This window comes from Carcharodon carcharias, chromosome 32 (assembly GCF_017639515.1).
Source record: "Carcharodon carcharias isolate sCarCar2 chromosome 32, sCarCar2.pri, whole genome shotgun sequence".
NCBI classification, from domain to species: domain Eukaryota; kingdom Metazoa; phylum Chordata; class Chondrichthyes; order Lamniformes; family Lamnidae; genus Carcharodon; species Carcharodon carcharias.
This window is the reverse complement of record NC_054498.1, coordinates 11,024,168-11,045,776: the sequence shown is the minus strand read 5'-3', so window position 1 is coordinate 11,045,776 and position 21,609 is coordinate 11,024,168. Positions and strand designations below refer to the sequence as shown.

The window sequence follows — 21,609 nt, the reverse complement described above, 5'->3', positions numbered from 1 at the left end:
AAGAGAGCGAGACACGGAGAGGGGGAAAGAGAGAGAGACACGGAGAGGGGGAAAGAGGGACATGGAGAGTGCGGGAGAGAGATACATGAAGTTCTCATGAGGCAGAGGGCATGTTAATGGGGTGGTGAAAAAGGCATATGGGACACTTGCCTTTATCAATCGAGGCATAGATTACAAAAGTATGGAGGTCATGTTGGAGTTGTGTAGAACTTTGGTGAGGCCACAGCTGGAGTACTGCGTGCAGTTCTGGTCACCACATTATAGGAAGGATGTGATTGCACTGGAGGGGGTGCAGAGGAGATTCACCAGGATGTTGCCTGGGATGAAACATTTAAGCTATGAAGAGAGGTTGGATAGACTTGGGTTGTTTTTGTTGGAGCAGAGAAGACCGAGGGGCGACCTGATCGAGGTATACAAGATTATGAGGGGCATGGACAGCGTGGATAGGGAGCAGCTGTTCCCCTTAGTTGAAGGGTCAGTCACAAGGGGGCACAAGTTCAAGGTGAGGGGGCAGGAGGTTTAGGGGAATGTGAGGAAAAGCTTTTTTACCAGAGGGTCGTGACGGTCTGGAATGCGTTGCCTGGGAGGGTGGTGGAGGTGGGTTGCCTCACATCCTTTAAAAAGTACCTGGATGAGCACTTGGCACATCATAACATTCAAGGCCATAGGCCAAGTGCTGGTCAATGGGATTAGGTCGCTAGGTTAGTTGTTTCTCACGTGTTGGTGCAGACTCGATGAGCCGAAGGGCCTTTTCTGCACTGTGTGATTCTGTAATTCTGAGAGGGGAGAGAGACGTGGAGAGCGGGAAAGAGAAAGAGAGACTTGGAGAGTGGGGGAGAGAGAGAGTGAAATACATGGAGAGTGGGGGAAAGAGAGAGACATGGAAAGGGGAGAGAGATACACAGAGAGGGGAGAGAGACATTGAGAGGGTGGGGGGAGAGAGAGAGAGCGACATTGAGAGGGAGAGATAGAAAGAGAGAGAGACATTGATGGGGGAGGTTGAGAGAGACATTGAGGGGGAGAGAGAGAGACATTGAGAGGGGGAGATAAAGAGAGACATTGGTGGGGAGAGAGACATTGGTGGGGGAGAGAAAGGGACATTGAGAGAGGGAAATAGAGAGAAGACAAAAGACATTGAGAGGAGGAGGGAGAGAGAGACAGATACAGAGAGGGAGAGGGAGAGAAAGAGAGACATTAGGAGACAGAAGAGAATAGCGAGCAAGAGAGACATGGCAAGAAACACAGTGTGGGGAGAGAGAAACGAGGAGAGGAAGTTTGCAAGAGGTGTGCAGAAGCATTAAGCATGTAGGGGATGGAGAAAGGAAAGAATATTGGAAGGAGCGAGATAAGGAATGAAGATATGGAGATGGATGCAGAGAGAGAGAGAGTGTATGTGAAACAGAGACGGGAACCAAGCGGAGCGAGAGTGGGGAACAAATGGTTACAGGAAACAGAGGGAGGATTCGTCGAACCCCAGGAGACTAACTGGGGTTAATAGAGATAGTTTCTCAAGGAGACTATCAGTGAAGCCTTGGGTCAACAGACCCCTTGTGGGAGTGGGAGGATGGGGAAGGCCCCTGGTGAGGTGGGCAGTCAGTGAGGGGGAAGCCAGTCACATGCCCTTAAAGAAGAACAATCTTTATAAACATGCAGCATTTAGAAGATAAAGGAATTGGGCCCCATTTCAATGGGTATTTGATATAATCTGAGTGACAGTTAGTTCTATGATTCAGCATAAAGCGGATGAAAGCAGACAGTTATTCAGTGTACCCTCATACTCACAGCAAGCTTCAATCTCTGGACGAAATGGTGACAGCCAGTGAACACGGTAGGTCTTAAACCCAAGTCTGTTGGCTTTGCAAACGGACCGGGGCTTCCCATCCCTTATACTGTCAGAGAGTGGGACAAATTGTTCCCAAGAGCCAGCACAGGCTGGATGGGCTGAATGGCCTCTTTTCTTTTTGGAAGTATCACTTCTATGATAAATTAGAATTTTAAGCAAAGGGACAACTTTAAACCCTCAGTGAGAACCGACAGCATTCTGGTGGGGGGGAGGTGGGGGCGGTTTAAGAGGGGTGGGGTGGGAATGGAGGAAAGAATGCTAGCCAGCTAATGTTGGCATTAGAAGGGCACCAAGGCCTGTCAGGAAGAGAGGGGGTGGTTGGGGAATACGGGGAGCCTGTGTAGGAGGGGTACAGAAGGCAGAGGAGCCTCACCACCGGATGGATGCACTTGTCCTTGTGTCCGCATCTTTCCACACTCTTGAATACCAGCCCCCCAGCCCCCCCCACCCCCTCCAACTGCACCCCCCCCCCCCACCATCTTTCCCCATCATCTCTGTAACCTCCTCCAGCCCTACAAACCTCCGAGCTCTGTGCGCCCCTCTAACCCTGCTCTCTTTCACATCCCCAACTTTAATCGGCAGCCATACCTTCACCTTCCTGGACCCTAAATTCTGGAATTCCCTCCCTTAACCTCGCCCCTCTCTCTCTCTCTCTCTCTCTCTCGCTCTGTCTCTCTCTCTCTCTCCTCCTTTAAGATCCTCCTTCAAACCTGCCTGTTCTAATATCTTTTACCTGGTTCAGTGTCAGATTTTATTTGATAACATTCCTGTGAAGCTCCTTGAGAGATTTCACTACATTAGATGTTGCGATATGTAGCTGGGCTCCAGCGATCCCTTTCCTTAACTTACCTTTAGCAGGCCTCACTGACGGGCTTAACCAGCGAGGTAGTGTCATGACAGTGCGCGAGACCAATCAGCCCATCGAGTCAATGCTGGCTCTTTGTAGAGCAGTCCAGTCAGTCCCATCCCTCCCTCCCCAACCCCCTTTCTATCCCTGTAGCCCTGAAAGTGTATTTCCTTCAAGCACCATTCTAGCTTCCTTTTGGGAAATCATTGATCATCTCCACTTCCACCACTCTTGTAGGCAGCCAGTTCCAGTCACGACCACTCACTGCGTGAAAAAAGCTCTCCTCACATTTCTCCCTTGCACCTCTCCCTCAAAACCTTAAACCTGTGTCCCTAAGTCCATCAGCTACTAGAAACACCATTTCTCAGTCTAGCCTCTCTCTCTCTTTTTTTATTCCTTCATCAGATGTAGGCATCACTGGCTGGGCCAGCATTTATTGCCCATCCCTAATTGCCCCTTGAGAAGGTGGTGGCGAGCTGCCTTCTTGAACCGCTGCAGCCCCTGTAGCGTAGGTAAACCCACAGCGCTGCTAGGGAGGGAAACCTGGATCTAAACCGAGCGTCCACACAGGAGCCGGTTAAAGTTCCATTGCAGCCACATCTACATCAGAGGGGCCCTGGTTTGGATTGATTAGTTAGGCTTCTGCCAATGGCTGTAAATTTGGAGTCGATAAATTATCGGTTAGCAACAAGAAAGAAAGGCATCTTGGGATGTTGCACCAGGTTAAAGGGGCTACGTTAATGCATTTTTTTGTTGTTGTGCAAGTCACCTAATGGGGAAGTTGTAGCCTCGCAATGTTCCTGGCCGAAGTCCAAAGATTTCCTTTTAATTGCCTTATTACAGCTGTAATTTAATGACTTTTTATCAGCCCAGAATGTAGTTAGTGACTGCAGCGGCTGCCTCAACTGAAAAAGCACAAAGATTTCCCCAGTGACTCCCACAGGATCATAAGGAACAGGAGCAGGAAGTAGGCCATTCAGCCCATCGAGCCTGCTCCGCCGTTCAATAAGATCACGGCTGATCTGATTGTAGCCTTAACTCCACTTTCCTGTCCCTCATCGCATAACTCCTTTTTCAGTTAAAAATCTAACTCAGCCTTGAATATACTGAATGACCCAGGTTCCACTGCTCGCTAGGGAGGAGAATTCCACAAGCTAACGGCCCTCTTCAGTGAAGAAATTTCCCCTCATCTCCATCTGAAGACCTCTTATTTTTAAGCTGCGCCTCATGAAACTGCGGTGGTGCACTCTTCGGTCCACTATTGGCTCTGGCTCAGTGCGTGGATCATGCTGTCCCCTGAGTCTGTGGGTTGTGGGTTCGAGTCCTGCTTCAGACACCTGAGCACAATATCGCGGGCTGACACTCCAGTGCAGCATGAGTGCTACACTGTTGAAGATGCTGTCTTTTGGATGAGATGTTGAAGCAATGCCTTGCTGTCCTCGCATGGCACTATTTGGAAGAGGGCAGGGGAGCTCCCCCCCAGTGTTCTGGTCAATATTTGTCCCTCGACCATTTGTCACCAAAACAGATTATCTGGTCATTATCACAATGCTGTGTGTGGGATCTTACTTTGTGCAAATTATCTTCTGGGCTTCCTACATAACAAAGTGGCTGCACTTCCAAAGTACCTCACTCTCCATAATGTGCTTCAGGACCTCCTGTGGTTGCGAGAGGTGCCATAGCAATGCAAGTCTCTCTTCCTAATTTATTTGCCTGCCCCAACAATTTCCTCCCCTCCCAATGATACACAGACCAGGAGACACAGATTGTTTTTATCACTGTTTCACGGGATGTGGGCCTTGCTGGCTGGGTCAGTGCTTATTGCCCATCCCTAATTGCCCTTGAGAAGGTGGTGGTGAGCTGCCTTCTTGAACCGCTGCAGTACATGTGGTGTAGGTACACCCACTGTGCTGTTAGGGAGAGAGTTCCAGGATTTTGACCCAGCGACAGTGAAGGAACGGCCGATATATTTCCAAGTCAGGATGGTGAGTGGCTGGGAGGGGAACTTCCCGGCGATGGTGTTCCCATGTGTCTGCTGCCCTTGTCCTTCTAGATGGTAGAGGTCGTGTGTTTGGAAGGTGCTGTCTAAGGAGCCTTGGCGACCATATCAGCGCCTGGGCTCACTGGCTGGAGGCAATATTTTATATGGGAGAGAACGTGTGCGCCGTATTCTGGGTCTAGCCCAGTGACAGTACCACTGAGTACAGGTTGGGCGGGTTTATTGAATTGTCCTGGGTTTATCGGGTGGTGCCTAGCTGCTGGGTGGGACACAACCACCCCAACCCCCCCGCCCCCCCCCACCGGTCAGGGTGCCCAACTCAACCCCCATCCCAGAATGGTCACCTTCAAACTGGGCCCCAACCCCGGAGGGGAATCAGCCCCTGATTCTCGATATCTGGCGAATTCTACCGGGTGGGCTTGTGTGTCCAGCAGCAGTAGATGAAGCCACACACAGTCAAGACCATAGGAGCAGAACTTAGGCCACTCGGCCCATCGAGTCAAGCCTGCTCCGCCATCCAATCATGGCTGATAAGTTTCTGAACCCCATTCTCCTAAAGAGCTCACAGACCCTCACGATCCATCGCCCAGTGACCACAAGGAGTGTGAAGAGCTTTCCGGGCCTTATAACAAGTTACAACATTATTTTTCCTCCCTGTGACGTTGCTGATCTGTATTGGGACAGGGTTCCAGGTATTGATCAGAACATCCTGCTCCGTTAAATCATTGAACTCTGACCTCTCCATTCCACGCCCTCCTTCCCCCCACCACAACCCGACAACATTTACTACCCCCCCCACCCCGCCCCCCAACCCATTCTCATCCAGCTCCGGCCCCTCGAGCACCCTCACTGTTCACCGCCCCTCCACCGGCGGCCGTGCCTTCAGCTGCCTGGACCCCAAAAGGTCTGGGATTCCCTCCCTCAACCCCATCCAGCTCCCCCCACACCCCCCCCCACCCCCCCACCCTTCCACCTCCTCTGGAGACGCTCCCTCTCTGCGACCGAGCACTTTGAGACGCTTTTAGGGCTTTAAAGCCGCTGCGTTAACGTACAAGTTGGTGCTGTTGGTGGTGTCTCTCGTGGCAGCGAAGGGACCCATCCTGTGAGGACTGAACCCGGTTCAGATCGAGTTGTGACAGGATCGAGCTGCTGCGGCGGCTGGAGTGATGCTTTGGTGCCACCCTGTGGTCGGTTAATGAAGTTCTTTAACATCTCATTTCCGGACCATCCAAATCATTCGGTGTGACTGACCTAGAGGGACTTTGCCAAAGAAATTGACTCCCTAGATCTTATTTCGTCTGCTAGACGCTGTTGCACGATGATTTGACTTACTCTGCTTGTGGCTCGTTCGCTTGCTAAGGACATTGTTCCCTGTTGGAGGTGAGCTGAACAGGGGCCATGAAAGATTCAAGATCCAATGTCTGCTTTGTGCTGAGTGGGATGGGGCTGTTCAACTGATGCCAGCCTCTCTGGGCTGACCAGGAGGGAATCAACCAAAATTCCCACTTTGAATTACATCCAGCATTCCCTGTTGGATATGTGTGTCTGTGGGATATGTGTGGGTATAATATGTGTGTGTGTGTGTGTGTATATGTACATGTGCATCTATCCATGTACATATGGTTTGTGTGTACATTGAGTGAAGAGAGGACCAAGCTCTGTGATGCCTGTAGTGGTCGATTAACCTAGTGGTGCTGACGCCCCCCCCAGAGATGGCTGAGGTGCCCTTCAACCAGAGATTGCTGCGATTTGAGCTCTGATAATATAAAACTGCATCTGTTAAAGCCTTATCCTCAACACGGAGTAATTGCTGTGCAGAATGGTCACATGTCCCATTGGTGCTGTCGGGACTGGTTTCTGAGACTGGGCCACAATGTTGGGACAGAGTTAGGGGCGCCATTGCTCTGCATGTCTTTATTTGTTCATGGGATGGGAGCATTGTTAGCCAGACCAGCGTTTATTGCCCATCCCTAATTGCCCCCTTGAGAAGGTGATGGTGAGCTGCCTTCTTGAGCCGCTGCAGTCCGTGTGGTGTAGGTACACCCACAGTGCTGTTAGGGAGGGAGTTCCAGGATTTTGACCCAGCGACAATGAGGGAACGGCTGATATATTTCCAAGTCAGGATGGTGAGTGACTTGGTGGGGAACTTCCAGGTGGTGGTGTTCCCATCTATGTGCTGCCCTTATCCTTGTAGATGGTAGTAGTTGTGGGTTTGCAAGATGCTGTCTAAGGAGCCTTGGTGAGTTGCTGCAGTGCATCTTGTAGATGTTACACACTGCTGCTACTGTGCGTCGGTGGTGGAGGGAGTGAGGGTTTCAGTTGGAGGATGGGGTGCCTCTTCTGACCATGTTTGAATTGCTTGACACTGGCACAGGTGTACCAGAATGAAAAGACTTTGGTATTTGTTGAGTCTGAAATTCCCACACACAGATAGTATAAAGTTCCTTTCCAATTGATCACTTTGCCTTTACGTTAGTCACGCTTCAGCAAGTAAACATGAACCGGTGTTTGCCATCCCATAATGGCCGACACTTATGAGACATGTCTGCTCATCTCTTGTGTCTCTGCTTTATCCCTCACCCCACCCCCACCCCCACCTTCCCCCCACTTCCCTTTTGTTTCTCTCTAGATGATCGACAGGAGCTTGCATTGAACTTGTCAACGAATGGTATCAGCAGCATTAATATGTCCATTGAGATTAATGGCACTCTCTATACAGGTAAGGTGCTAATTCCTTTTATCCTTAGCCTGGCAGGCCAAAGGTCAGAGGTGACAAAGTAGAGCCGTCAGGTGCACCTGATTCAGTGCCTGATACGGAACAAGCTCGACAAGCCAAGCAGATCTGTGCAGTTCGGGTTTCTAAATGAATCTCTGCGGTTTAATCTCTTCACCGTTCTAATGTGCTTTGTCAGACCATTTATTGTAGGCACGTTTTGTACGACAGGTTTCCCAATGTCTTGGCAGAATCCCACCTCCGCAGCCCCAGATACCTGTCAGCCTTTTATTTGGGGAGGCGGGAATGGGACCAATAGTTTTGGTAGTTCCCCCCGGCACGAGGACCTGTGGGTGGGCCCGCTGGGACCACACATTCCACCCCCAGTGAGATTCTGCTGGGCTTTATTTCCTTGTGCTGTCTCGATGCCCCTTTTGCTCCCGAAACCACCTTTCAGACTGGCAGCTGCTGCTTCTGTCCAGCCAGAGACCCATCAAAAGTGTTATAACCCATTTAAAGTAATGACTTTCACACCAGCAGCAGCGGAATGGCAACGAGAAGCGAGCGGACTGCCGGCGAGTGGGGGATGGTAACAAGCGCAAAGCTGCTCCCTTCACCCCCCTCGGTGCCAGGAGCTCTGTATTGGTGAATGCCCTACACTGGAGGCTCCTCACTGGCTCACCCTGAACGCTGGAAAAATCACCGATTGTAAAAGGAGAAAAACCACTTCGGGTCCAGACTGCAACACTGCCAGTTTGCTAAAAGTTTATTGGCTTTGCCCATGTGGGAGCATTCTCAACCCCTCTCTTGACTCAGCTGGTCGAATGCATTGACACAAAATTAACAGAGAGCCAGGAGCAGAATTCCCATTGGTGGACCGGATGTACAAATAGGGTTGTCAGAAGAGTCAGAATTGTGTCGGCCATGTCTCAGCGGGTAGCTCACTCGCTTCCGAGTCAGAAGGTTGTGGGTTCAAGCCCCACTCCAGAGACTAGAGCATGTAATCTAATCCAGCCACCACACCCTCAGCCCCACCACTGCCAGTGCAGCACTGAGGGAGTGCTGCACGGTTGGAGGTGCCGCCTTTCGGATGAGACGTTCAACCAACGGTGTCTGCCGTCTCGGGTGGATGTGAAAATAACCCAAGGCTCTCTATACAAAGAGGAGCAGAGAAGTTATTCCCCCCTCTGCCAACATCAGATTGCTGTTTGTGGGAGTTTGCTGTGTGCAAATTGGCTGCTGTTTACATTTCATTAAGTATTTCATTGGCTGTAAAGCACTTTGGAACATCCTGAGGTCATGAAAGGTGCTATATAAATGCAAGTTGTCTCTTTCGTTCTTTTAGTTGGAACTTGTGCTCCCTTGTGGTTTAAAGCAAATGAAAAAGCAAACCTCCTTATTCTTTATCCCTACACAGGAGTGCTGTTCGCTCAGAGACCAGCTGTGCATGTGATCACAGGACCCGGCAGCAGCACCTCTGGTTCACAGAGCACCTCCAGTCCTACCTCCGTCAAGGGCCCCACCTCCGCCGAGCCCTCCACCAGCGGCTCCCCCTGAAGGCGGCCCTCCGACACTGCGTCAGCCAACGGACTTGTCCCGATTTGTATTTTTCTAGAATAAGGGCAGGGAATAAAAGAGAAAAAAAAATGCAGGAAAGGAAAAAAAACCAGAAAAGGATTGCACAGATCTTTTCAGCTCAAGGAACCTTATGTGACAATTCATTTTAGAATGTTTAGCCGATCTCTTGTGGTGTCGCACAGGGAGAAGTCAAAACCGAGTATCGTCTTCAGGTTAAAAGGGGGCAGAGGTTAATAAGACCTGGCTGTGCAGATGTAACTCTCTCCCCATTTTATGTACAGTTCTTATTTTTATATATCCATTATACATTTATACATCCACCTTTATAATGGGAACTGCACTGTGTGAGTTTGTTACTCTTCAGTTACGCCCTTCTGCCAGTGGTGGTGCTGCAGTGCCCCCACTGGTGCGAGGGGTGAAATTACAATGTGACATGTTTACATGGGTCATCCCCATTATAAAGATGGCCATAGGGATTAATAATGGAAACAGCTGACAGGAAGTGCATGCTAACACAAGATTGTTTTTAATATATTATATAAATATGCAGCCAATTATATGTGTGATTTAATTTGACTTTACCTTAAAGTGACAGTGTCCCTCTTGTTGGCTTCTGATAACTACTCAAAGGTCAAAAGGGAGGAAATCCAGAGTAAGATTGTGGCCTCATTATTTATGGCTATACTTCATTTCGGTAAAACAATCAGCAACTTCTTTAGAATACAATCAGGAATAGCTCCAAAAGTGAAAAGTTTTCATTAAAATGTCATTCATTAATTCATAGAGAGCCATGATGAAGTATGAATGGTGATGCCCTTGTATTAGGGAAAATGGGTTCTTGCCTCCATCTCGGCCTGGGCTATGAGTCCATGGGCACTGCTTCCCCCCTCCAATCATGTTAGCCTAGATACCGAGTGTCAGCAGACTCTTCCACCATACCAGCCATCCCACCAGGACCTAATCCTTGCTCACACTCTTTAGGTGTCTGCTGTGGGGCCAGTGGGTAGCTCTTTTCCCTCTGCAGGTTGTGGGTTCGGGTCCCACCCCAGAGACCTGGGCGCCAATCGTAGGCTGTAACTCACAGTGCAGTACTGAGGGAGTGCTACACTGCCCGCGGTGCCGTTGCTTGGTTGAGACGTTAAACCGAATCCTCTCAGGTTGACACAAAAGGTGGTCACTATTGTGAAGCAGAGCGGGTGGGGGTGGGGGGGGGGGTGTTTATCCCTCAACCAATATCACAAGAAGAGATTATCTGTTCACTATCCCACTGCTGTTTGTGGGAGCTCCCTGTGCACAAATTGGCTGCAGCATTTCAAAAATTACTTCATTGGTTGGGAAGCGCTTGGGAGTGGGACGCCCTGCAGCAGTGATAGGTGCTATATAAATCCAAGTCTTTCTTTCTTACCCATATGTCCACTATGAGTTACTAGACATCGAACAGGGGGAGCCCCTCGGGCTGATTGCCTCCTAGACAGCCCATGGTGAGGGGCTGCATGCTGATGCTAAGTGTAGCTGAGAATATCGAGCCCACTGCAGGGCCCAGAATGAACATAGGGGTGAGATGGGCTGGTGCTCTTAACCTTTGATCCTGCAGGGGAGCCATAGTTTTGTCCTTGTTTATTTTTGGAGGGTTGGAGGAGGGGCCGGGAAAGCGAATAACATTAAAACAAAAGCAGTGTGTGTGTGTGTGTGTGTGTGCACAGCGCGCCCACGTTATGGGTACCACTGCTGGATGTACACAGGGGAGTGCACAGCGCTCCCAGGTAGAGAGTGTACCACGGGGAAGCCCTTTCCCCCTTTTCATGACATGGCACTTATATTATAGACAGGGATATAACAGTTATTTTTTTTTTAAAAAGTCATGTTTTGTGGCCATTTGGTTTAGCCTCTATCACTCAGAAGGGCAAATTGACCTGTGAACTGTCTAGATAGAGAGAGGCTGAGAGCAGCAGTGCGATAGTGCAGCCGTTCTGATGCTGCTCACAGCTGGTTGTCAGGCAGCCAACGTTGGGAGGACCCCAGGAGTCACTTTGCGTCAGCTGCTGAAGGTGGCTTGGGGTTGACACGTTAAGGGTCGTGGCGGCAAAGGCTTGAAGAAAGCGTCCCCATTGAATCCTGGTTGGAAGCAAAAAGCAGAGAAAAAATCAATTCAGATCAGTACCAGTTGCATATTAAACTCCCCTCCTCCATGCCAAGAAGCCTCAAGTGGGTCGGCCTCTGTGAAGGGCCACATCCATAGTTTCCACCAATTGCTGCTGTTTGGATGAACTCTGACCTAATGTTACCTCACACCATGCCCCCCACCTCCCCTCTCCTCTGAAGGACCCCAGCAGGGACCAGCAATGTGGCGTCGGTGGAAAAGCCAGAATAGGAAATGTCACGGAGCGTTGGATTCCAAATAAGGTTGTCCCAACCCTTAGAGCAGTCATCTGGTGCAACCCCCACCTCCCCCGCAGGGACCCTGTAGATTTAATTTGACATTGGGTTGACTTACAGGAATCCTCCCAACAGAATTGCCAACAGAAGGGATATGTTCTCACAAAAGGGATTACTCCCAACCAATTCATCGGACCTGTCTAAGTCTACTGCAAGTGAGATAAACCATCTGGTGGTTAATTCCTGGGAAAGTACCCATGGTCGCACAGGTTAGTACAGGTGTTTATAGTGAGCTCATCTTCGAGTGAGTTGGGCTGAGCTCTTGTTTGTGTGTGTGTGTGTGTGTGAGTGAGTGTGTTTGGAGACTTTATCACATGACTTCCTGCTGCCAACAAGAGCTCCTGCTATTGGCCATCAGTCCATCCAGAGGCATTGCCCCACCTTCTCTAGACTGATTGGAATGCACACAGACTCTTTGGATTACCTGCTTGGATGATTCTTCACTGTCTGTCAAAAAGCCTTTTCCCTCCCCCTCCAATATTTTCCTAACTAATGAGCTGAAGCATTCAAAGGAAGACGTGCAATGCTTTCTCATGCCTGTACTTTTCTCCTGGGTTTTGCTCACAGCAGTGTCTTGGAGATGAACCTTCAATGTCTGGACGTTCCAGGCCAATCCTGGAGAAGTTGACAACCTTAGTTTCTGCTTGAGAGAAATCTAAGCTTTCTCTAGGCTACGTGCTGGTTCTATAAAGGACCCTACCCTCGCGTTGCGCTCACTATGGCAACAGGCCTTGCACCAGAGGCCTGGTTTTCCTGCCACCAATGGGGAATCTCACTGGCTGGCCTGAGTATGGGAAGGCAGCAGGAGCAATGGTGACTCCCCTGTTATCGAATACAACGGGCGATAAGTCCTGAACAACACAGGCCGCAGTTTCCTGAGCATCAGGCATCATGTTAGTTCCAGGCCCCTCTCATGTGGAACTGGGCCCTGAAAAAATGCCTGTTGTTTCACATACTCTGAATGGGGGTGGGGGGGGTATTTGCTTTGGCAACTATACTGACACAACCCTGTCAAAACTCCACCGGAGAAATCGATCCTCTTAAAATACCCTCTCCTTTTTGCTTGAGTTTCTTCGGCTGTGTCTCAGCAACCTCGCCTCCGAGTCACGAGGTTCTGAGTTCAAATCCCACTCGGGGACTTGAGCGCCAAACTCTCCAGGCTGACGTTCCAGTGCAGCACTGGGGGAGTGCTGCCCAGTTGGAGGTGCCATCCTTCTGTCTCACGTTGAAGTGAGGCCCCGTCAGCCTGTTTGGGTGGATTTAGAGATCCCATGACACTATTTCGAAGAAGTGCAGGGAAGTTCTCCCCCGTGCCCTGGGCAATATTTATCCCTCAATCAACATTACAAATTAAAGATTATTTGGTCATAATCGCTGCATGTGGGAGCTTGCTGTGTGCAAATTGGCAACCATGTTTCCTATATTACAACAGTGACTACACTTCAAAACTACTTCATTGGCTGTAAAATGCTTTCGATCTGGTGGTCATGAAAGGCGCTACAGAAATGCAAGTCTTTTTTTTTCCCCTACAAATACCTTTTTCCCTTCGCACATATCCTGGGAGTATTGGCAGCATCATCAGAGGAATGAGGCTCAGGGAACTGAAGTCCCATTAGCAGCTGGACAGTCACGCAACACATGGCCAAACCAACCCCTCTGATGGTGCAGCCAGTCTCAGTGACAGTGACCCTGTCATGGGAAGGTGGTGCTGAAGGTTTGGTTTGGGGGGGATGGGTGGATGGGGGGGAGAGGTGAGAGGGCGAAGTAGAGTTGGCCTGTACTTTGCGGGTGAGGAGGGGTTTCATATGTCCATTCGGAGATAACTGAATATCTCCTCCTTTGGAATTCTCTACTTCAGGGAACTGAGAGGCCTGTTGTACTCCAGAAAGCTGAACTGGAGTCAATCTTTGCATAGTTTGATATTTATTTACAGAGTTACACAATACGAGCATGTATCTCCTAACCCTACAACCAATTTCAGTCTCTCTTGATTTACAGGGGGCTCACATGTATGCCCAATTAATGCCCACATCTGTACCTAAACTCCTAAGTGTCTATTATATAATGTCTGATGGGTAAATTCCATTCATAGCTGTAATTTTCTTCTGCTCTAGTAAGGGACTAATTTCAAGTTTGTATGTTTGTATAAAACAAGGAATATTAAATCACCAACCCATTTTCAGTCCCTCCCAATCTCTATTTCATAAAATCCTAGCACAGGAACAGGTCCTTCAGCCCATGCTCCACACAAGCCTCTTCCAACCTGCATCATCTCACCCCATCAACACCTCCTTCTATCGGAACATAGGAACCAGAGTAGGCCATTCAGCCCATGGCTGATCATCCACTTGAATGCCTTTTTCCCATACCAACCCCATATCCCTTTATGTTATTGGTATTTAGAAATCTTTCAACCTCTACTTTAAACATACTCAATGACTGAACTTCCACAACCCTCTGGGGTAGAGAATTCCAAAGATTCACTACTCCCTGAGTAAAAAAATTTCTCCTCATCTCAGTCCTAATTGGCTTTCCCCTTATTTTGAAATTGTGTCCCCTGTTTCTAACTCCCCAACCAGGGGAAACATCTAACCTGCATCTACCCTGTGTTCCTTTAAGTGTTCCGTAGGTTCCCATGAGATCACCTCTCATTCTTCAAAATTCTAGATAATACAGGCCCAGTTTGCCCAATCTCTCTTCATAGGTCAGTCCTGTCATCTATTTCTTTCCCCTTCGTGCGTTTGCCCAGCTCCTACTCAAATGCATCTGTGCATTTGGCCTCAACTCCTCCTTGTGGTAGCATGTTCCACGCTCTCCCCATTCCCTGCACCACCCACCACCCCCCCCCCCCCACCATTCCACCTAATAGTGACTGTCGTATTTATATGGTCCCTAATTCAGGGTCACCTCCACCCACCCCCATCCCTCCACCCTCACCACAAATGACCCTATCTTGCACCCTGCTACCCCTTCAAACATTTCCATCATTTTAAAGTAGGTTGGAGAATCTGAAACAAGAATTGCAAAGCGTTGGGGGAATGTTTTGGTGAGCACCTGGGAAAAACCCTTCATTGGAACTGAGGAGGATTTGCCTCTTAAAAGGCTGTCCACCCTTTCTCTTCCTGATGCTGCTGGGGTGTAGCACATTTCCAACCTGTTCACTCGGACGCGTGCCCATAGTCAATGTCATGTGGTGTCCAGTTGACATCGGGGCGCAGCCAATTATTGCGAGGGCCAAGAGTACAGAGTACAATAAAGCAATAGATGGATTTGCCTGTGCCCATTCAGGAATGTTCCCAGAGTAACTCCTTACCAACCGTCTCCACGGTGTCAGAGCAGCCTGACTGCTCCTCCATTCCACACTGCTTACGTGCCAATCCTTCAGTCACCACTGAATTTTATAATACTCGTCCTGAGCGAGCGTGTGTGTGTGTGTGTGTGTGTGTGTGTGTGTGTGTGTGTGTATGCAAATTTTTCTGCATTCTCCCAATCAGCCTTATTCCTCCCCTTTGACCTTCAACCACTTTACCAGGAGTAGAGCAAAAAGCCTGTGAGCAAGGCCTCTGATTTACACTTTTTGTGGGATGTTGGTAGGTTGGGGGGACGGGGGGGAGAATGGGAGGGAGTCACAGAATTCGAGCTACCCTAAAACATCCCAGAACATCACATAACAAAAAGAGAATTTGTCTTATTCAGTGACTATTGGTTCCCGCCTACAAGATATTCCTCTTGGCTCTTTGTTTACCTGTTGTAATTCCTCACAGCTACAATTCAGTGAGTGTAACTTGTTCCTCTTCCCCCCCCACCACACTCCACCCCCATCAAGCATCCTTTCTTTAGCGTGTTTCTTTTTCTCTTGCCTCAATTATTTTCCCTCTCCCCTTTTCTCCCCTCCCCTTTTCTCCTAAGATCGTGAGCTGGGTTGAGGGACAGTTTGAGTGGTCTCCAATGATACCTTGCCTAATGGACTACTCTTCATGCCCTAGTCTAGGCATTGAATGCTGATGGTCTAGAGAACTGTGGGGAGTGAGAGGAGAGGAGGTTAAGGTGCATGTTGCCATTCAAACCCAGCATCCATCAGTGATTCACAAGCAATTAGGAGGCCTGACTGCATCTCCACCTCCTGATCCCAGGCTAATTGTGGTGCTTCTACTCACCAGCCTTGCCGTGATATTGGAAAATGAAGGTGCAGCCCACTTGGTTAGCAGGGCTCTCTCTAAGTCTAATTTGACACCTCTCTTACAAAGACAGTCCCAACCAATTCCCTGAGGCCTCTGAAAATGCATCGAACCTCTTAGTGGCGCAGGGCCAGGAAGAATTAAAATGCGGATTAGGAATGGTCTCCTCAGCTCCTGTTGTTCACATAGCTCACGGTTGAGAAACACCCTGTACCTCTAAACAGTGCCACTCCCTCATACAAAATGGTTGCTCCCCGAAGTGTGTGCACTACCCCACCCCAACCCCACCCCCTTTGAAGAGGCCAGTTCCACTAGGAGGCCACGTGGACTTCAGCATCAGCCCTCAGCCAATGAGGCCCCTTCCTCTCCAAATCTTGCCATTTCCAATTCGCATCCAAGACCTTCAAGTAAGCTTGAAGCATTGAGTATTTTGAGAACACTGGATTAAAACATGCCAGTGTCTCAACTCGTCTCCAGCAAGTCCATTTTAATTCGTATAGTTTAGGTGTCCTTTTTGTTTTACATATATCAAGTTTTAAATGAATGGGTAGGCCAATGGAAATGGAAGTGTCTTTGTTCAGTCACATGATGATTTTTATATCTAAAATGCTATCTTGCCAAGAGAGCCCCTGTGGAGATGTTTGCCTGGTAAATATGTTTTTCTGCTGTTTTGCATTTTACCTTTTCCTGTTGCTGTTTAGTTCAAGGATGAACATAACGATACAAGCAAGATTTGTCTAAAGCAGAGCTCCAGAATGACAACACTTGTGAAAGGATGGACCCAAGTATTGATGGGTGAGATAGGGCCAATTTTGGCTGTGATTTCCCACCTTGTGATGCTGGGCTGCCTTAAAAAATGTTCACCTCTGCTGTCTGATAGAATACGCACCAGTGGATTAAGGAACAAGATAACAGCGCAGGAATTAAATAACAGGGGGTGATTGTTCAGGGATATTAAGGCGTCACCCTTTGCAGTGAGATTGAGCTAGAAGGTCTGCTGTAGGGTACCTGTGAACACAGTGGATCAGTGAGCCGTGTTCCTGGTTACCAAACCAAGTCAAAAAAGTTCCCCCCTCCCCACCCCATTCGCTGAGTCTAAGAAGGTTAAATGTCACTAACTGGACAAAGGCTGCAATTGAATTTCAGCAACCAATACACTGATTAAATATCCTCTTGTACAAGTGTACTTGTAGGATCATGAAATTGCGATGCAATCCGTATTTTGAGAGCGGGGAAAGATAGCGCTGAGGAGGGGCTCAAGGCGTCGGGAATTGGGGTGCAACACCTGCCCTTGTTTTCATCCGACTTTTAACCTTTGACCTCAACGAGGCTATTTTGACAACTTGAGGCACCGTTCCACAAGGGAATTGGCACCAACTGGGAACGCTCTCTCTTCCGGTTGAAGTAAGTAAATTAAATAATCATCCGTTCTGTGCGGCGGCACAATTATATCCAGGTCCCTGTGCTTAAAAGATGGAAACAGAAATACCTCAGGCTTTCTTCTGTGTCTCTTCACATAGATATATATATATACCCCAAACCGTCAATTGCTGTTGTACTTTTTAATGCTGGCAAATTTATGACAATTAACCATTTCCCAAACTGTTAAGACCAAAGAGGAGGTTTTATGAAGAACTGCTCAAACTCTCTAGCGTATTACACGCTCCCCCGCAACCACACCCCCCCCCCAAGAAAAAAAGAAAATTATTAAATGCCTCCAAAGGTTTTGAGATTGTGTGTTTTTGCCCTTTCGTTTCATGTCACGTTGAGTTGCAGACGTCGGAGGGGGAGCTGAGGACTTGTCTTCAATAAATATTGATATCAATAAATAAATATCAATAAATATTGATATACTTGCATTTGGATGTAGAAGCTGCCAAAAGAAAAATGGTGGAGTGTGGGCCACCAAAGTCCCACTGGTGGGTTCCCTTTGTAGGGGGTGGAGGTGGAGAAAGCACCAAAGAGATTTGCTTATATGTTGCATGTGACTGTCACTGATCGCACTGTACACCACTTTTTGCTGTCAGTTCAAGACCAGCAAGCGATAAGGCCCCCGCGCCCCCCCCACCACCGAGAAAAAAAAAGTCAGCCTTAAGCTTAAGGGCCGCAGACTGAGGGAGTCACCACCCATGTTTTAATCGGTGTTTTTTTCTCCCCCCCCCCCCCCAAGTGGACTCGTGCATCATCTACCACTGATGTAAACCTGGGGGCTGCCCCTGGTCCGGGAGTGCGACATGCCAACTCTGGATTGGTCATAGAATCATAGGGTGGAATTTTACAGCCCAATCACGGTTGGTGGGGGTGGGGGGGTGGGGGGGCCACAAAAGGCAGAGAGCCGCTCAAAGCCCCGTTGACTTCGGCAGGAGCGCGAGACCCCGCCAGCGGGAGGGGCCCGTAAAATCCCACCCGTTGATTTGCTCTGGCATAGGAGGAGGCCATTTGGCCCATCGTGTCTGTGCCGGCTCTCCGGAAGGGCAACTGGTCGGGTGCCGTTCCCCTGCCTCAACCCCTTGTAACCCGTGCATGCTCTCCCTTCCCTTCTTACAGATCCCCGCCCCCCCCCACCCCCGTGCTGCTGGGTGGGCACAAAGGAATGGGTTTGAACAGGTATAATAAAGCGCCAGTTATTCGACAGCTGTTGGATGGACCTGGCTTCAGCGGGAAGGTATTTTAAATCGGTTTCAAACCGTGCCGTTCTTTACACTGTTTAAATGTTTGAAAAGCACCGTGTGCCCACTTTAAGGAGGGAGCGCTATACGCTTCCCCCCAAATTTTTCCTGCTCTCCCAGCGTGAAACTCGATGGAAACTGGGAGGAGTGGCGCTAAGAGGTGTTTTAGGCCTTTGGTCCGGTGTAAAAAAAAACCCAGAAAATTCTGGAAGACCTCAGCAACCCTGGCAGCACCTTTGGAGAGAGAAACGGAGTTAACGTTTCGAGTCCGTACGACTCCTCTTAAGAGCGGCGGTTTGCCTGCCAGAGATGTGGGGACAGTAGGGGGAGGGCGCGGTGTGGGGATCCTACCCCGCTGGGACTCAAAAATCAGAAGGGCCACATCCATAGAATCGTACAGCACAGAAGGAGTCCACTCAGCCCATTGTGTCTGTTCTGGCTCTTTGAAAGGAGTATCCAAACAGCACTCTGTTTCTCCATCTTATATAATAGTATGGTCTGCCTAAGGACAGCTTCTCAACTCATTCCTCCATGCCTTGTAGTCTTGCGCCTTCTTCAGTTGCTTGTAGGAACCTCCCCTTTCCAATTTCAATGAGCAACATGAATAGGGAACGAATACATGAGGTGGATTGCCTTCTTCATGTGTGCTTAAAGAAAACTCAGGTCTTCTTCCCCAAGGATCCTCCACTGTAAGCAGCTTCTTGCTCTTCCACCATCACACTGAAAATTCGCTGGTTCCTCCATTGGCCTTGGCTCATAACCCTAAGCATGGGACCCTTACCTGGGCCTGGAGAGACTTGCAAAAGGGCAAGGCTGACCATCTTCTGAGGCCTCAATTGACCGAGCTACCCAGCGCTTCTTATATGTTCAAGCATTCAGAGAGATGGTGGTGCAGTGGTAATGTCACTAAGCTAGTAAACCAGAGGCCCAGGCTAATGCCCTGGGCAGGGTTGGGCATGGGTTCAAATCCCACCACCGCAGCTGGTGAAATTTAAATGCAATTAAGAGACCTGGAATAGATACAGCTAGTCTTCATGACAGCTATCATCGATAGTTGTTGGAACCCAGCTGGTTCACTAATGTCCTTTAGGGAAAGAAATCTGCCGTCCTTACCTGGTCTGGCCTACATGTGACTCCAGACCCACAGCAATGCGGTTGACTCCTAACGGCCCCCTGAAATGTCTTTAAAAGCCAATCAGTTCAAGGGCAATTGGGGATGGACAACAATAATGTTGGCCTTGTCAGCGAAGCTCACAAGCTGTGAAAGAATTAAGGAATGTTAAATTCTGATATAACCTATAATAATTCAGAATATATAATATTGTTTATATTGAGGAGCCATTGATCCCAACAATGCAACAGAGAGAGAGAATGACCAGAGTTGCTCGTGACCTTTCAACTGAGTTCCCAGAATTCAGTAGCCTCTCAGCATGGGGCTCGTCAAAGATCTGCCCACTTATCGAGCTCGTTAAGCACAAATTCTTCAGCCCAGATGTTTAATATCAGCAGGGACAAAAGCTAGATAGAAATGTTAATTGTACAATTTTTCATAAGAAGGACCCAGTCCCCCACTCCCTTGTAAGGCTTAATTCAGCATGTTGTCCGTTATCTCCAGGGCTAAAGTCATATAAGAGGCCTCTCGGTGGGGCATCTGCAAAGGCAGAGGAACAGGCTGGTACCTGAGGCCCAGCTGGAGAATTTTAATAGCACTTGTGCAATTCTAGATTAAGCAGCCATAATTTTGAAAGGTTAATCCGATGTGTGGCCTTCAACCGAGACAAGCCCAGAGACTCAATTAGCTTTAAAAGTAATTTCTTCTGATGACTGCAATGAAAATTGAGTTATGTCTCACCTTGATAGATTACCATTCACTAATGAGTGTACCATTTGCTAACTGCGTTGTCAGGTCCTCTGTTGTGCAAACTCGGGGGGGGGTGTGCAACGATTGTCCTCACATTTCAAGAACAAGTATGAAATCTACAGACAGTGTCGATGCCTTGTTGAATTTGCACTGTGCTTGACTGCTTCCCCAAGGAGAACAGTCCCTTGAAGTCTTAACACAACGAGACTCTTGCACACTGTAACTCGCATGACATTGGCAGCTGCTGAATTGTATCTTCCAATTCACAGACATGATATAATCTATGGGATGTTTCACAACATCCAACAGGCTATATCGGACTACGCAGAGCAACTTGTTAAGTTTAAATATTCAACCGTTATCAGCTTGGAGGATGTCACGAAGTGAAACCCATTGAACTGCCCTTGTTCATTAAAGCCTGATCTTATCAGCAGATTATGGTGAAAGGAGCAAGTCATTCAGCAATGAAACAAGGGGCCAGGACTGGGGTGTCAACCCTGGCGACTAGAATGAGTAGTTGGCTGTCTTCGGCATTCTTGTTTTCTATGGGGTGGAGGAGCTGGGGTGGTGAGGAGGATGGGAAGGACCATTTTAATGTTTAAATGTGATTCATGTGACAATTAAGCAATGCAATAGGGAAAGAACAGGGAGTAGTGGGACCAACTGGATAGTTTACAAAGACCCTGCACACACACAATGGGCTGAATTGCCTCTTGTGTTATGTAATCTGAAGAACATCCATTGCTTTGGGCTGCCTTGACATTGCCCAGGGCCCAGATTTTGGTATCTCTCTCCAATAAACTCACAGCAAAAAAAATAAATGCAAGACCACAGTGAGGGACAACGCCAAGGTAGATCACGGAAGCGGTCATTTGGTGATGCTGGGCTTTGGGTTTGAGGAGCCTGTAGATCAGAGGAGCCATGCTATTGTGTCTGGGATACCTTTCAACGAGGAGTGGTTAACAATGAAACCTGATTGGATGGTGGTAGTTGAACCAAAATGGTGGGGTGGGGTGGTGGGGGATGTTTTATAGGTGTCAGCGCCGACAGCAAAACTAGCAGGTGTACAGTGCGTCATTGAACTAACATAAATGTAAGCGCAATTATTCAGGGAGCACTTCAAAACGTGTATTAACCAACTGGTGCCAGGTTCCAGCTTGACCCGGTCAAAGTTCAACGGTTATCTTATGGTACTCAGGGGCGGAGAGCAAAAAAAAATGTTAAGCGACAGTGAATGACCCTTCTGCTAGTTTCAGCGTGATTTAAGTGTTACAATTTACTATGTTTCATTTTTAACTTTACGAAGTAAAAGACGAAAGTTTTATAGCTACCTCTTACAACTCTTTATCATAATGTTCAGAGATTTTAAGATATTTTTTAATTTAAAAAAAGTGGGACTTGACAAAATAAATAAGCCAAAATTGTTTTTGGTTGTTGCCATTACATCGTGTACACAATTAAGCAACACGAAAGCAATATAAGATC

The 21,609-nt window shown here is 48.4% G+C and overlaps 1 protein-coding gene across 1 annotated transcript in view; it reads left to right on the top strand.

The window, feature by feature from the left end:
• Positions 1-8,959, top strand: part of arid3b (AT rich interactive domain 3B (BRIGHT-like)) — a 312,831-nt gene extending 303,872 nt beyond the window's left edge. The window contains exons 8-9 of the mRNA XM_041178228.1: positions 7,319-7,408; positions 8,820-8,959. Coding sequence (XP_041034162.1) covers positions 7,319-7,408; positions 8,820-8,959 — 230 coding nt within the window. The remainder of the gene's footprint in view (positions 1-7,318; positions 7,409-8,819) is intronic.
• The last annotated feature ends 12,650 nt before the right edge of the window (positions 8,960-21,609 follow it).